This window comes from Dasypus novemcinctus, chromosome 13 (assembly GCF_030445035.2).
Source record: "Dasypus novemcinctus isolate mDasNov1 chromosome 13, mDasNov1.1.hap2, whole genome shotgun sequence".
NCBI classification, from domain to species: Eukaryota; Metazoa; Chordata; class Mammalia; order Cingulata; family Dasypodidae; genus Dasypus; species Dasypus novemcinctus.
In genome coordinates this window covers 52,404,392-52,417,004 of record NC_080685.1, presented here as the reverse complement: position 1 = coordinate 52,417,004, position 12,613 = coordinate 52,404,392, and the positions used below count along the sequence as shown (strand labels likewise).

General features: G+C 42.0%; 2 protein-coding genes across 5 annotated transcripts in view; one reads left to right on the top strand and one right to left on the bottom strand.

Moving 5' to 3' along the window:
- The window catches only part of DARS2 (aspartyl-tRNA synthetase 2, mitochondrial), a 28,849-nt gene extending 27,638 nt beyond the window's left edge, over positions 1-1,211 (bottom strand). Inside the window, exon 1 of one of the 2 annotated variants that reach the window (XM_004484771.3) lies at positions 362-1,211. In XM_004484771.3, coding sequence (XP_004484828.2) covers positions 362-488 — 127 coding nt within the window. In that variant the 5' untranslated portion in view covers positions 489-1,211. The remainder of the gene's footprint in view (positions 1-361) is intronic. The other variant, XM_004484772.3, reaches the window with a different exon arrangement.
- Positions 1-12,613, top strand: part of CENPL (centromere protein L) — a 34,291-nt gene that overhangs the window by 5,671 nt on the left and 16,007 nt on the right. The window contains exons 1-3 of one of the 3 annotated variants that reach the window (XM_058310150.2): positions 1,308-1,489; positions 1,831-1,922; positions 6,264-6,440. In XM_058310150.2, coding sequence (XP_058166133.1) covers positions 6,267-6,440 — 174 coding nt within the window. In that variant the 5' untranslated portion in view covers positions 1,308-1,489; positions 1,831-1,922; positions 6,264-6,266. Of the gene's footprint in view, positions 1-1,307; positions 1,552-1,830; positions 1,923-6,263; positions 6,441-12,613 lie in introns of those variants that run through there. The other 2 variants (XM_058310149.2, XM_004484773.4) reach the window with 2 other exon arrangements.

The window sequence follows — 12,613 nt, the reverse complement described above, 5'->3', positions numbered from 1 at the left end:
TTAATATTGTACATTTCTTCTCCAAATGAAATATTGATTATTATGGAATTTTGATGGTGCAAAAATTAGCTTTAATACGTAACTAATGAGTAACAGTCACTTGTACAGAAGAAAATACTATTAAAAGCATTCTCTAGTGTGAAATAATTTTTTTGGCTTCTAACTAGTACCATCAACGTAAAAAGCGGATTATACTATCAATACGGTCTTGTCTTTAAAAAAGCTCAAGGCGAGTGAATGATTTCCTCTTCACATAAGGCTATCCATTTAGAGTTGGAAGGGGTAGGGCGATGTAAAGAGCAACGCTGGCTGCAAAGAACGGGATGAAGTGTTGATTAGAGGACAAAACTCCTGTTTTCACCTGGAATTCTCCTCTGTGAACTCAGCACCAGACTTTTGGAGAGAGAACTCCAGATGGGTTGGGTGGTCTTTCTGATGGGTTTGGATAAACCCCTGGATAGCAGACTTAGTCCATAGGAAAAGTACATCTTGGAGTCACAGGATGACGAGAGACGCTCACAAATCCCACGCTGCCACTGTTGGATGGTGGTCAAAATTCAGTTTTGCAAACGCACATAAAAATCCCTTAAAATCCTAGGAATTCCACTTTCTTCCCCAATATTTTTCCTCCGCTGAATATTCAAGCACATGCGTCAAGAAAGCAGATAATACATCTACAAGATCTTTGGGGCGCTTGGGGGGAGTGAGCAAGGGAAAGACCTTTTCCCTCCCTCAGTGCATTAGTTTCCACTTATTAACAAACGAAGCTGAGGCCAGAAGTGAGGAGAGAACGATTCCACAGAGCCACACGTAGATGCGAGTTCTCAGTGATCCAATGGTAGGGGGCTGGTCACCGGGCGCAAACCCTCCCTTCTTTTTTCGCCTTCACAAAGGCTGTCGCGGGCAGAACCGGAAAACAGGAAGAAAGTGAGCCTTGAGTTTCAAATCTCCCAGACTTCGCAGCCGACTTCAGGTCTGCTGAAAGAGAAAAGACAGCGAAAGCAAAATGCTTGTCAGAAACCTAACACAGACGCGGCACGTCGCCCAAGATTACGATAAAGGCATTCAACCAATCAGATCGGAGATGCGGCCGCCGAGATTACTACGGGCGGAAATTTGGGGGCGAGCTTCGCATCGGTTGAACAAGCACTAGAGAACTACTGCGGGAGTAGTAATGTTGACGGTTGTGATTAGGCCGCTCGACTTTGCCCTCAACTAAGATGGCGGCCTTAGTTACTTCACGGCAATGGAATCGGCGGGACTCCAGGGAAGCTTCCTGCGTCGGGCCGCAGAGAGAGTCGGGAAACGATTTTAAACTGAGGAGGCAACTGAGGTACAAGTTGCCGCTTTTCAACCGCGGGTTTGCAGAGCCGGGCTTGGGCCCAGAGGGCTCAGGTAGGGAGTGGCGAATTGGGGACTCCAGGGAAGCTTCCAGCGTCGGGCCGCAGAGAGAGTCGGGAAACGATTTTAAACTGAGGAGGCAACTGAGGTACAAGTTGCCGCTTTTCAACCGCGGGTTTGCAGAGCCGGGCTTGGGCCCAGAGGGCTCAGGTAGGGAGTGGCGAATTGGGGTGTAATGTCACTCTGAGGGGAAGAGCCGCCTCCGCAGGAGCGAGAGTCGCAGAGGTGGGCGGTTGTGTCAGCGGGTAGGTCCGTTCCCGGGCCAAGTCTCTAGGCTTGGCCCACGCCCGAGGGAGCGGAGGTCCACTTACCCTGCGCATTTCCGATCCTCCTGACTCGCCTGTTGCGGAGCCAGAGGGAATTTGGGAGGGCCGGGGGTTTTCCGGACTCTTTCTTAGCTGTCACTTTGGCGACATATTTTTATTTCAGAGGAGTTCAGTCTCGACATAGTTTTGAACCCAGACCTGAAGAATGATTCGTGAAGCAGGAATGGGTGACAGCGTCATCTCGGCATTTTGTTGGTAAGATGCTTTGTATTTGTCCAGGGCTGGCTGTAAACTTTATATTTGCCCTCTGTGGTCATTATCTTTACAATACTTGTGTATGTTTAGATGTGTTAAACCCTTGTCATATGCTTAGCGCTAGGCTTGTTATTAGTGTTGGGGTGGTAAGATTTAGGTATGTAGGGAATGTAGAAAAGTAATTTACGTCAGAGTTGGCTCCTTCCTTCACGGATTTATCACAAGAAAAACCACTAAGTTTTAATTTTGTGTTATGAGCTACAACTGCAAGAAGTGTTGGCAGGAGAGCTAGATCTATGGAGGTTGGAAAGTTTCTCCTGAGGAGGGGGAACCGGAAGGATGGATGAGAGCTGGTCAGACCGGAGTGAGTAGAGAAGTATTAATTGGCGATAGCTTGAATAAAAAGGTAGGGAGAAGAAAACAAAAATGAAAGGCATGAAGAGCAATAGAGTGATAATCTAGATAGTCTAGAGTGTGAGTGGGATGTTTGGGTGTAGAGCAATAATTTTTAACCTTTTAAAGAATTGGCTAGTGGGCATTTCTTCACTCCCTTCCCCACCAAATACACATAGATACAACATTTTGCATACAACCTTAAGAGCTCTTAGATTTTGGAAAGGCTATTTGTCCATGGGTCTTGGGGTAAGAACTCATGTAGTAGTAGAAAATGAACCTGTTTAAGATCAGATAACCTGATGTTTGAAACCTAGACACGGGAGTTCTGACTTCATGTAGAAGATGAATGGGACTTATGAGATTGTGAGCAAGGTAATGACAACGTAAAAGTGCCATATATAGGAAGACTAGTCATGGTTTGGGGTTAATCTTGGGAACTAGATAACTAGCCATAATTGAGAATGGAGGCAAAGGCCAAATCTTAATGGGCTAGTATATTTTAAGAATGATGTCAGAATTCGATGGCAGATTGTATGCAAGAAGGAAGTTGAGGGAAGAATAAAGGATAACTAAGACTTTTGGCGGGGGTGGGGGGAGAACACAACAGAAAATAAGATGGAAGAATAGGATTATTATTAAGAAAACAAGGTAGATGGAAAGGAAAGACTGGCTAAATGGAGTGTGAAAAAATGTTTAGTTTTGAACTTAATCAGAGGACATGAAAAGTTTAATGTCCTACAGGGAATTGGAAATGCAGGACTGAAATGCAGGTGCAAGAGTCTAAAGATAGAGATTTAGGAGTCACATAGAATGAATGCTCTTATCTGTACAATGAGTGATTTTAGAGTTGAGGGGATATCACTGTTGGGATAGGAGGGAAAAAGGAATCAGCAAATGAATCAGAGGTAAATATCAGAAATAAGGAGGGTAAAAAACATAAAAAATGAATGTTGGAAAAAACAAGGGAGCCAGAAATTTAGAGGAGTAAGTATGAACCGACTTGATGAACCATATACTGGGTTTTGGTTTTTGGTAGTTTTCAAAAGTTGCAGCTTCTTTGTAATGATGGCTGCAGAAGAGAGATTGCTTCTGCAAGGTTTCCATTAAAGTATTTATTAGTAAGTGGAAGCAGTAGCTGTATACCACATTTCCAGGGCATTGGTCTCAAAAGGAATGAGATGAATTGGACTTAAGCAGATTTTTAGAGTAAGGAATACTGGAGTATGGTTAGCAGTTCAAGAAAAGGATCTTGTGGAGGAGAGGTTAGAAGTGATAGAGTTGGAATAAACACAGGAGGTGGCTTTTAAGGGAGATGGGAAAGGATATGGGAATCCAGAACATTGGTAGGTGGATTAGCTTTAGAAGGCAAGAAAGAGAACGTCTTTCTTAAGATTGGAAGAAAGAGTATTGGGATAGTAATATATTGAGTCAAGATTTATTTATAACCTCTTAATTGGGGTGGATAAAATTATACATTCTGGAGTTTGGAGTGAAAGGGTAAAGTATGTATAAAAATAAAATACCCACTAATCTTTAATGCGTAGATTTGGCTATTTCACATTATCTTAAAATTAAATACTCAAGTGAAATATTTTCTCAAAACCAGCCCTCTCAGTGCTGATTGTCTTTTTCTCATCTAGGTTTAATGCACAGCTAGACTTTAAAATCATTTCAGAATTCATAGCTTTTCTCTTTGAAGGAGTCAAATTCAGGACTTATATTTGTCTTTCCCTTCAAGTTAATCCCTATTGAAAGTCCATGTCAAAGAAGTCGATAAATACACTTGATCTAGAGTTAAAATTGTCTGGGTTCAAATCCTGGCTCTTCCATTCTCTAACTGTATGACTTTAGTAAATTACTCAATTTGTCTGTCTTCCCATATGTCATTTGGGGATTTAATAACCCACTATATGGGATTCCTTGAGAATTTAATGAAACAGCATTTGTTAAGGATTTTGAAGAGCACTTGGCATGTAATGAATGTTCAATAAATGTTAGTGTTTATGATTTCGAATAACAATTTGAAGGAGGCAGTCTGTATAGGTGGGACTGATTAAAATTCCCTTTTAAACAGGTAATTCAATATGTATTTAAATTGAAAGGCTTTAGTGTGGCTGCTAAATTGTGTGTTGCTGTGGAACTTTGAGTACTATATGTTTAATTCATGGATATTTGTGCAAAATGTAGAGGGTGTCCTAGTTTGACATCTTGAAATTTAAATATACTGATAAACATAACTTTTAATTTGTGAAACTCTTTTAAAAATACTTGCACCAGTATTTGGGAGTAATTATTATAACTTTTAAAATGATAATTCCTTTGATTAAAATTGTATTTTAATTTCAGAGTTTTGAAACAATACTTGTATAACAATTTAAAAGGCACTCCTGGGATTGTATCTCAGTGGTTGATCACCAGCTTCCCACCATAGGAGTCCCAGGTTCAGTCACTGTATGTCAAAGGAAAAAAAATATGCTCAGCACTGTATTAGGGCAATTATGCAAGATAAGTAATAAAGCATGGTTTTGGTAGCTTAGTCTTTGCTAGGCAGACAAGAAATAAACACCAAAAATGAGTACAAGGAAGTATATGAATATGGGCCATAATAAGTGGTATAGACTAGGTAATTGAGAAGTATGTGTGCTAGTGTATTACTAATATCCATGATTTTACAGAACATTCTTGAGGGGTTTTGTTAGAATCATCTAGAAGACTTTTTCAAAACACTGTTCCTGAGATCTCATTCTATACTTTTTTTTTTTTTTTTTTTGAAGATTTATTTATTTATTTAATTCCCCCCCATCCCCTGGTTGTCTGTTCTTGGTGTCTGTTTGCTGTGTCTTGTTTCTTTATCCGCTTCTGTTGTCGTCAGCGGCACGGGAAGTGTGGGCGGCGCCATTCTTGGGCAGGCTGCTCTTTCTTATCACGCTGGGCGGCTCTCCTCACGGGCGCACCCCTTGTGCGTGGGGCTCCCCTACGCGGGGGACACCTTTGCGTGGCACGGCACTCCTTGCGCGCATCAGCACTGCGCATGGCCAGCTCCACACGGGTCAAGGAGGCCCGGGGTTTGAACCACGGACCTCCCATATGGTAGACGGACGCCCTAACCACTGGGCCAAAGTCCGTTTCCCTCATTCTATACTTAAACAAACACACACACACTCTCTAATTGCCATGACTGAGCCACTAATGTAGATAGAAGAGCATAGATATTTTGGGGGGAAAGTTAATAAAACCTGTTTTTTAAGGAGGTCATATTCAAGCATGGTCTTAAAGGGTCTGGAATGGGAAGAGGACACTTCAAGTAGGGACTATAGTTAATAGACAAAATCATGGAGAACAGAATATATCTATGCCCTAGGTTGGAGAGAAGTTAGAGAATAAAGAGAAGAGAATTTTGAAAGACTTTAAATACTTGGCAGATGAGTTTAGACTTTATCTTGTCACTGTAAAGTTTTTTGCACAGGTAACAACAGAAACATGCATTTCTGGAAGAATAAATATCCCTTAGATATGGAGAATTCTTTGTTAAGGCATAAGAATCTGGCTAAGGAAGTAGCTTTGGGAATGAATGAGAGAGACTTTTGAAGGAAAAACCCAAAAGACTGCTTAATGACTGCATGTAAAGAATGAAGGCGAAGGACTACTGATATGAATTTAAAGTAACTTAGAAAATTGACAGGAAAATTTGAAAATGCATCAGCTGACTTTTTGGAGGAGGAGAAAAAGGAGTTGAATTTAGTTCTGAACATATTGTATTTGAGGTATCTGTAAGATATACACAAAAATGGCCTGTAGCCAATGAGCAATACAGGACTTGGTTGAAAGGTGAAAAGTGGGAGGGTGGTAGAGGGAAAGGGAAGAAATTCTATATTGAGAAGAATCAGTGAAACTGTGGACATGAATTAACTGTTAAAAATTCTGGTTTTATATCTTTTCATGTAGACAATGGATCCTTGTGATGCGTCAGAATTGACTCCTAGACAAAATGTATCCTCAAGGCTTAAAGATTACTTTATAGGTGCCACCCCTCTGCAGAAACGATTAGAATCAGTCAGAAAGCACACTTCATTTGTCCCAACTCCACCTCGAAGGAAAATTCCCCAGTGTTCACAATTGCAGGTATGTTTTCTGTGTTCTTCTGTATTACCTAATAGTAGAGAACATATGTGAATAAAACACTTCAATTTTGTGGTTACTATTTGTAGTATTTTAAATATCTTCTTGGTCCCTCAGGTAATAAAATAAATGAGAAAGAGTTAAAAAATGCATAATTATTGCACATTATTAGCACCATCTCTGTTATGTCTTTTATCCTCCTTTAATCTAACATTTCCACAACCTTTCTTTGTCTTTTGTGGCATTGACAGTTTTGAAGAATACAGTCCCCCTCTCCTTTTTTAATAGAATATTCCTCATTTTCTATTTGTCTGATTTTTCCTCATGATTAGATTGAAGTTATGCATTCTTGGCTGGAATACTGGATAGATGCTGTTATGTCTTTGGGGAATCATAACTGGTAGCACACAGATGATCATCCTGTCAAGGTTTTGCCCGATTTCTCCACTATATAAATATTGTTTTCTCCTCTCCTTTGCAACACATAATCTGTGGGAAGGAATTTTAGGATAATGCAGATATCCTGCTTATCATCAAAATTTTCCTTTAAACTTAGCATCCATTGATATTTTTGGCTGATCAAGTCTTTATCATATTTGTTGCTAAATAATGATTTTTCCAACTCCAGTATTCCCCCCTATTTACCACCCAGCCTTTTGCATTCTACTGTTAGCCTCTCTCTGTTATCCTTTATTTATTTATTATCAGTAATGACTCATGAAATTACTGTTTTTCAAGGGTTTATAATATTTTACTAAATTATTTTGGTGCTTAAATTGTCACAGATTTGGCTAGTGACAGTGCTCTGATTTTTATTTATTCATTTTTCTCCATGCAGCCTCTCCCCCTTGTTGTTTGCACTTGCTGTCTGCTCTCTGTTCATCTTCTTTTTAGGAGGCACTAGAAACCAAACCCGGGAGGCACCCAATCACTTGACCCATCTTCTTATGTCCTTGCTATATCTCTTTGTTGTGTCAGCTTGCCATGCCAGCCTGTTGCATCAACTGGCTGTCTTGCTTGTCTTCTTTAGGAGACACCAGGAATGAACCTGGGACCTCCCATGTAGTAGGTGGGCGCCCAACTGCTCGAGCCCTATCTGCTTTCCAATACTCTGGGTTGTTTTTGTTTTTTTTTAAAGATTTATTTATTTATTTTATTTCTCTCCCCCCGTGCCCAGCCCCCCACCATTTTTCTGTTCTCTGTGTCCATTTGCTGTGCGTTCTTCTGTGTCCACTTGTATTCTTGTCAGCAGCACTGGGAACCTGTGTCTCTTTTTTTTTTTTTTTTTTTTTTTTTTTTTAAAGATTTATTTATTTATTTAATTCCCCCCCCTCCCCTGGTTGTCTGTTCTTGGTGTCTATTTGCTGCGTCTTGTTTCTTTGTCCGCTTCTGTTGTCGTCAGCGGCACGGGAAGTGTGGGCGGCGCCATTCCTGGGCAGGCTGCTCTTTCTTTTCACGCTGGGCGGCTTTTCCTCACGGGCGCACTCCCTGCACATGGGGCTCCCCCACGCGGGGGACACCCTTGCGTGGCACGGCACTCCTTGCGCGCATCAGCACTGCGCATGGCCAGCTCCACACAGGTCAAGGAGGCCCGGGGTTTGAACCGCGGACCTCCCATATGGTAGACGGACGCCCTAACCACTGGGCCAAAGTCTGTTTCCCCTGTGTCTCTTTTTGTTGCATTATCTTGCTGTGTCAGTTCTCCATGTGTACAGCGCCACTCCTGAGCAGGCTGCACTTTTTTCACGCTGGGCGGCTCTCCTTACAGGGTGCACTTCTTGCACGTGGGGCTCCCCTAGGCGGGGGACACCCCTGCATGGCACGGCACTCCTTGAGTGCATCAGCACTATGTGTGGGCCAGCTCATCACATGGGTCAGGAGGCCCTGGGTTTGAACCCTGGACCTCCCATGTGGTAGGCAGACGCTGTATCCGTGAGACAAATCCACTTCCCCCAATGCTCTGTTTTGTTTTTTTTTTAAAGATTTATTTTATTTATTTCTCTCCTTTTCCCCACCCCCTCCCACCCTGGGTTGTCTGCTCTCTTGTGTCCATTCGCTGTGTGTTCTCCTGTGTCTGCTTGCGTTCTCGGTGGCACCAGGAATCTGAGACTCTTTTCATCGTGCCATTTTGCTGCATCAGCTTTCTGTGTGTGTGGCGCCATTCCTGGGCAGGCTGTGCTTTTTTTGCGCAGGATGGCTCTCCTTGTGGGGCATACTCCTTGCGCATGGGGCTCCCCTATGCAGGGGATACCCCTGCGTGGCATGGCACTCCTTGTGTGTGGCAGTACTGTGCGTGGGCGGCTCACCACACTGGCCAGGAGGCCCTGGGTTTGAACCCTGGACCTCCTATATGATAGGCAGACACTCTATCAGTTGAGCCACATCTGCTTCCCCAATGTTCTGTTTTGATCTTTCAAAAACAAACCTGAAGGTCTATAATATTAGTAATTTGTAATTTCATGAATCATGAAGTAAAATCCTGTTCAGACAAGTTTGGTGTGTAGTTTTGAGTGGCCAACCAGTTACCCGTCCTGCCATTGTAGCTTTGTTCTCTTACCAGATTGTGTACTTAGTAGCCTTTGAAATATAAGAAAATGTTTGTTTCTCTGTGAAAACTTTTCTTAAAGAAAAATTACTAATGCTGGTCATCAAAGTGATGGTTCTTAACCAGGAAACAGAAAATTTGTATAAATTACAGGTTAGAATGGCCAATTACTGCTTTCTCACAGTGATAAGACAAATAATATTATTTAAAAAATTTTTGAAACCAGTAAATATTGGGAAACGAGAAAGAGTGAGAGTACACACCCAAAACATGGTGCAGGTGTGCTACAGCGTGAGACATGCAACATGATTCCCCAGGATAGGCCTTTATAAGGCCTTTCCTTCTTTCTTCTCCCCATATTAAGGAGGAATCTCCCGTTTTTATTTATTTATTTACCCCACCCCCCTTGTCAACCTAGTGCCAGTTTTGTATGTGATACACAATAAATATTAATTTACTCCCTTTCCCCCTAGTTCTCCTTGGGGATGTTCTTTGGTATATTATTTATTTATTTTAAAGATGTATTTTTTATTTATTTCTCTCCCCCTCCCCCCCTCCAGTTGTCTGCTCTCTGTGTCCATTTGCTGTATGTTCTGTCCGCTTGCATTCTCGGTGGCAATGGAAATCTGTGTCTCTTTTTGTTGTGTCATCTTGCTGCGACAGCTCTCTGTGTGTGTGGCGCCATTCTAGGTGGGCTGCGCTTTTTCGTGCAGTTTGGCTCTCCTTGCGGGGCTCACTCCTTGCATGTGGGCCTCCCCTATGTGGGGGGCACCCCTGCATGGCATGATACTTCTTGCGCGTGGCAGCACTGCACGTGGGCCAGCTCACCACATGGGCCAGGAGGCCTCAGGTTTGAACCCTGAACCTCCTGTATGGTAGGTGGATACTCTTATCAGTTGGGTCACATCTACCTCCCACCCTTTATATTTTTTATGTAACATTTATGTAATTTAAAACTTCTTTTTTTTTTTTTTTTATCTTTGGAACACTTGGTACTTTATTTATTTATTTATTCCCCTTCCCTCATCTCTTCCCCACTCTGCTGTTTTTGCTGTCTGTGTCCATTTACTGTGTTATCTTCTGTCTCTGTTTTTCTTTTTGTCTTCTCTTCTTGTCTTTCTCCTCTAGGATTCACCATAATTCTATCCTGGGGACCTCTGATGTGGAGAGAGTTTCCCTGTCAGTTATGCCATGTTAGTTCCTGGTCTTTGCTGTGCGTCACCTTAACACTCCCCTTTGTCTCTCTTTTGTTTTGTCATCATCTTGCTGTATGACTCACTTGCACGGGCATTGGCTCACTGTGTGAGCACCTGGCTTTGCTGTGTGGGCACTCAGCCATGTGGGCCCTGGCTCACCACAGATGCACACTTTCTCTTCTTTTTCACCAGGAGGCTCCAGGGATCTAACCTGGATCCTCCCATATAGTGGCGAAGACCTTATCACTTGACCCATATCTGCTTCCCTAAGAACAAAAATTAATAAAAAAAAAAAAAAAGGAGGAGAGATCTCAGCTATTTGTTGTCCTGATTGGTTGTCTTTCTACCTTTACCTATTACCTTTCAGGGAACCAGTAGGGAGACATTTCTGTTTGGAGTTATCTGGGGCTTCTTTTGAGCCTGGGAGTTTCAAATGGGACCTTGTGACCAGGGACTTGGCAGGCTTTTTGACTGTAACGGTTACAGCTTTGTTCTTAAGCAGCTACCTCCCCTCAGGGGATTTCTGGGTGGGGTCTTGTGGCTATGTTCCAACCAGTGGCCTTCCCTTATTTCTTATACTAACTAGCCTCACCTCCCCCCTCAGAAAGTATTCTAAAGGGAGAACTGAAGGGCAGATAGTCATTCTATAGCTGCTTCCTACTGGTTAAGGGAAGTAGTCCCTGCATGATAGGGTATGAAACTCTCTGGCTATTCTATTGAGGTTGAGGGAAGGTGGGTCTGGCTCCGTGATTAAAACTGGATGAAATCTCTGCATGACTAATAGCTTATTCTGGAAGGTGTTAATTTTGGAAGAAATAAACTTAGTTAGAATTTTGAAGATAACATGGTTCTACTAAAAGGGTAAAGAAGATGTTGTAAGCGGTTCCAAAAAGGGGACCAACCATTACATACTGAACTGTGGGAGCAAGAAAGTTCCCTTATATTTTGATGATAATAAGAAAGTTTTTAACTGGTTTAGTGAATGTTATAACCAGAATAAACATTCTACAGACAACTATCATGAAAGTTACAAAAGATAGTTTGAGCTGTTAAAATGTCAGGAAGTATGGATTCTTAGAAAAATTCCATTTGGAAGAAAACCAGGAGCTATATGAGGACATACATGAACAACCTCAGTAATGCCACAGGGTCCTTTTAGCTTTTGGCTTGGAAGAGGCCAAGGTGAAACTTGCTTTGGTTGTCCCACATCTGGCTTCATCTGACAACAGTTTCCTCTGCTGTGTCACCTAAGTTCGACCCCAAGGAGATCATAGTTGTGTACCTGAGTTATACCAGTGGGGAAGTCAGTGCCATGTCTGTTCTGAAAAGGTCTGTCTCCAGAAAAGGTTGATGATGATATCGCCAAGGCATCTGGTGACTGGAAGAATTATGGTGAAATTGAACATTAAGAACAGACAGACCCAGGTCGAGGGAGTATCTTCTGCCTCCTCCCTGATCATTAAAGCCCTTAAGGAGTCATTCTTAGAAAAAAGCAGAACGTTAAACACAGTGGAAATATTGATTTTAATGACATTGTCAACATTACCCAACAGATGCAACACTAATCTTCAGCCAGAGAACTCTCTGAGATCATGAAAGAGGTTCTGGGGATTGCCAAGGCTGTGGCCTGCAATCTTGATGGGTGCTACCTTCATGGCAAAATAGATGACATCAACCAGTGGTATAGTGCAATGCCCAACTAGTTAAGAACTACAAAGGAACATATTTCAATAAAGGATTATTTGGCAACCAAAAGAAAGAAAAAGAATGCCACAGGGCCAAGACAGATGAATGTTCTTGTTTTTGTTGGTACCTTTAGTTCTAATAAGAGTATGATAAGAACTCCCCCAAATATCTCATGATTTAATTTATTGAATTAGGCATTGTTACTTTTTTTTTTGAGATACTGGGTCCTGGGATTGAACCCCAGACCTTTTATGTAGGAAGCTGGCACTCAACCACTGAGCTGCATCAGCTCCTCTGAGTTGGTTTTTTCATTTGTTTTCTCTCTTTTTTTTGTTTTTTTGTTTTTTTGAGGTACCAGGGCCTGGGATTGAACCCCAGGACCTCTATCAACATGGCTCAAGAAGAAGTGAAAAAATCATGTAGACTAGGGTTCAGGGGATTGGAATAAATGCCACTGACAAGTTTATTGTACAAAGTCATAGTATTTGTACAATTCCAAACAATGCTCTGTTTAGCAAAAAGGCCCTAGCAATGCCATAATTAGAAACCTGGCAAACACTATGCACATTGATCTTAACATTTACCTATACAATGTGGAACAAGAAGTCACCGTCTCCTTTCACTGACTTCTTTCCAAGCCATTTATTTCCATGCCAACTGCAAACATTTCTGATTAAAGCAGTCATGACAAGTATCCCAGCATGCTTTATGCTGGCTAATACCCCAACATGTCCCCTTTTATTTTATAG